At 28.2% G+C, this 3,724-nt stretch overlaps 1 protein-coding gene across 1 annotated transcript in view; it reads left to right on the top strand.

Annotated features, from left to right (window-relative positions):
• The window catches only part of LOC107441833 (BUB3-interacting and GLEBS motif-containing protein ZNF207-like), a gene marked incomplete at its 3' end in the record, with an annotated part of 19,498 nt that extends 15,774 nt beyond the window's left edge, over positions 1 to 3,724 (top strand). Inside the window, exons 8-9 of the mRNA XM_071186569.1 lie at positions 2,999 to 3,113; positions 3,702 to 3,724. Of these exons, the coding sequence (XP_071042670.1) occupies positions 2,999 to 3,113; positions 3,702 to 3,724 (138 nt within the window). The remainder of the gene's footprint in view (positions 1 to 2,998; positions 3,114 to 3,701) is intronic.

The following is a 3,724-nucleotide window of genomic DNA, read 5'->3' as shown; positions in this document are numbered from 1 at the left end:
TCTGAATCAATCCTACTATTAGATATGTAGTAATGTAGTTAATTATTGTTTTCTCTTATTTTTAATTGACTTTTTATGTTGCTGCCTCTTATAGCTTCTATGAAGTCTCATTCTGGAGTACCAGTATCTTACAGTGCAGGTAAGTAGGAACATTTTAAGGTTTGATATTTTAACATTAAACTACATTGATTTTTTAAAGTTTTTTCTTTATGAACTTTTTCATTGTAGCTATTAACAATCAGATCCTTTTATATAAGTAAAAATTACTTCTGCAAAGGCATATATTGTTTTGTAAGTGATGGATGTAATTAGGTTTTTTTCTCCTTCCTCATGTAAAGCTATTAAACAATATTTACTGCACTGCACCTAAATCTACTTTTCACAATTAGTATAAGAGTAATAGGTGGGTTTCTTTTTTATTCAAATGATATGGCATGAGGCTTCATTTTCTAACATTAAGAAATTTTTATAAAATTTCAACTGTCTAATCATATCAGATTCTAAGCAAACTTTTTTTAATATCTTTATGTAATTCTAGTCTCTTATACGGGAATAAAATTATTCTCTTTGTTTTTAATTTTTTATAACCTGGGCACTGCTTTGTTCATGCAAAAATTAAAGCTAAATTTGAATTGTTGAAAAAGCTTTTCCATATACAACCTCGTAATATTTATATTAAAATATGAAAAGCTGGAACTACATTAGAGAAGAGTATATTAAAGGTGTGTTAACACATTTCAATATAATGTTTGTTTTTTTGTGTTTTTTTTTTTAATATACAATTTCTTTAAGCTGCAAGATTGAAATCTCTTTTATATAATATAGTATTATTACTTACTATATTTTGATAATAAAAAAACATTTTGTTTTGTTTAGAAGCTTCATTGAGTCCTCAAACCAACCCAGACGCAAAACGCCTGTGTACTGCTCCTCCAAGCCAAACTAATACTGCATCAAGTAAAATAGTGCATCCAGATGAAGATGTTTCTCTGGTAAGAAACATTTTCTTGAGTATTATTGTGCATAAATAAGACCTAATTTTTTAATCCGCGAATGTTATGGGTCAGTAACAATTAGTACAAGCTACAATTCACTTGTTAGCCTTTGCATAGATGATAAATTGAAATTATTAAAAAAAAAACTCTTTATAGGTTGTAAATTATAGATTTAACCCTTTGCCTTCTGAGTACTTTAAAATTCAATGTAAACTAATATAAGCACTGAATCATCTAAAATACATAATACAATAATTTTATGTATCAAATAAGTCATAAAATATTAAGTTATAAAAGCATTAAATTTTAGCACAGTAGTGACATTTGATGTCCAGTTAGAGGCCACATCAGAGTAGAAAAAGTTAAAAGCTTTTTTATTTGTTTTTCTCAAATTGATGAACTCATTCATTCATAATTCCCTTGTTACATTCATTTACCTATTCACTCTGTGTCATCATAAATTTTCATAATTGTAATGTTGTAGACAATAATAGACAACTAGTCAGATTTTCATTTTGTTCTATGCTAAGTTCAAAAACCCAAATGTAAATATTTTTCTCGTAAAAGCCCGTCCTTTACTCTAAATATACACAATCACACTGGTTCTGAAGCATGCAAAGAAGTTTATCTTTCCTCATAAATACACGAAGCAAAGCTTATTACGTAATAGAAACTGTTGAACCCCATTCCTTGTGTTAAATAATGTCTAAAATTTATGTTTAAAATTAATATCAATAGATGATGCTGTGCCAATTATTTACAGGGTGGCCACCCACCTGGAAAACCTGGAATTATCAGGGAATTTTTTTTATACTGGAAAAATCAGGGAAATTTGGATAAAAACCTGGAAATTTTATAGAAAAGCTGGAAATTTTTTCTTATATATTTTTTTAATTTCACTAATTTAAATTATTTGCTAATAATTTTCTTAATTTAAATTTTTTCATCCATTATACCCACATTTTTTAGGCGGAAATGTATCTCCAAACAGTTAAAATATCATCAACTTACTTTGCTTTCATCAAAATTTGCTCCATTATAACCCTGTTAAACTAGAATACAACATAAAATTTTTCCATGGTTGCTAAGCAAATGTCTTTGATCTCTATGCAGACTATGGGACTGTGCAATTTAGGAAAGGCAAAGATTATGGTGGATGTGAAAGACAGGGTTAGGATTCGGTTTTTAAATTCTGTCCGTGTTCACACAATGATTCAAGTTTGTTCGCAATTGAGAGTGGTAATTTTTTTCTATTTTGAAAAAATGTTTTTGTATTTTTAACTTTATTAAATTCTCTAAAAATTAGTTGATTATAATTTAATAATAATAGATTTTATAATGCACTCTTTTTCTGAAAGCTTTTGAACTCCCATTCAAAGAGATCTGTAAATTATTTTTTCTCAGCAAACCATTGACTCTTTAATTTTCAATTCATGATTATAAAAAAAAAGTTAACATTTTCCAAGTATTTATGTTATAATTTCAAGAATAGGCTTCTTTTTAAATATTTGTATCGCTTACAAATTCATAAAGAGCATTAAAAAATAACCAAAATTAAGTGTTCCTTTACTGGGTGTTCATTCACTGGTAAGAGCTGTTCCTTCACTTGGTCTTCTTACTACTTGTTATTTGAACCTCCAAAACTTTAAAACAATATTATGTAAATTCTGTTCAATTTTTTTACATAATTTGCAATTAGTAACAAATATGTTGACACTGTCATTTAACTAAAATTACGAATTTTGAAATTAATATGATTTTTTGAAAGGCAAGCGAAGCTTAAGTGTTCCTTCACTGGTTACTTTACCCTACAATGGATAACATTTTATACTCATAGTGTACTCTATGCTATAAAGACCAATTTCACAGTTTGTCCATGGTGTTACAGATTAGTTGAAAAGGATTTGTACCTTTTCACTTTTTTTTTTCTATCCACTTACTTCAATGTTTAAAATAACTAAACCTAATGGTGTTGAATGTACTGTCCCTTTCTCTTGTTTTAGACATCAACATCATCTTCGCAATCCCCTGTGGGCACAGATTTTAAACCTCTGATGACAACGTCATCGAGACCAACATTTCCTGCTTATAGTGGAAGTTCCTCACCTAATGTGTCAGGTACTTTTTTTATTTATTATACGATACGTCCATGCTAATTTTGGACAATAAGTCATTTCTAAAAGAAGAAATTAGAGTTTTTTAAAATTTTTAATGGTCATGAAGTATCTAAAAGAAGTGTGGTACTTTTTGTTAATTAGTATATGTCCCCCTCAATAATTGGAAATCTCTTTAAGTCTCCTGGAATATTTCAGATAAGTAGAGAAAAATTTCATGATTTTATATTGATTTAAATTCATTTTAGTTAAATATAAATTAAGAAATTCACAAGTGAAATTTAGAGAACTATTCTGTGTATTTATTTGTCCATTTCAAAAACCAAATGACTGTGACGCCCATAGTAAGACTATGTAGAGACTAAATTAATAACACACATATGCAATCAGGTTTAGGAGAAGATTGCTATTAGCAATTACGAGGATTCAGATTGAAGAGAAAATATTGAAGTAAGTCAATAAAGTAGACAGTTTTGCACTATAACTCGAATAACATGATCTGAATCAATCCTACTATTACATATGTAGTAATGTAGTTAATTATTGTTTTCTCTTATTTTTAATTGACTTTTTATGTTGCTGCCTCTTATAGCTTCTATGAAGTCTCATTCTGGA

Source organism: Parasteatoda tepidariorum, chromosome 1, assembly GCF_043381705.1.
Source record: "Parasteatoda tepidariorum isolate YZ-2023 chromosome 1, CAS_Ptep_4.0, whole genome shotgun sequence".
Classification (NCBI taxonomy): domain Eukaryota; kingdom Metazoa; phylum Arthropoda; class Arachnida; order Araneae; family Theridiidae; genus Parasteatoda; species Parasteatoda tepidariorum.
This window is presented reverse-complemented; position numbering and strand designations above follow the sequence as displayed.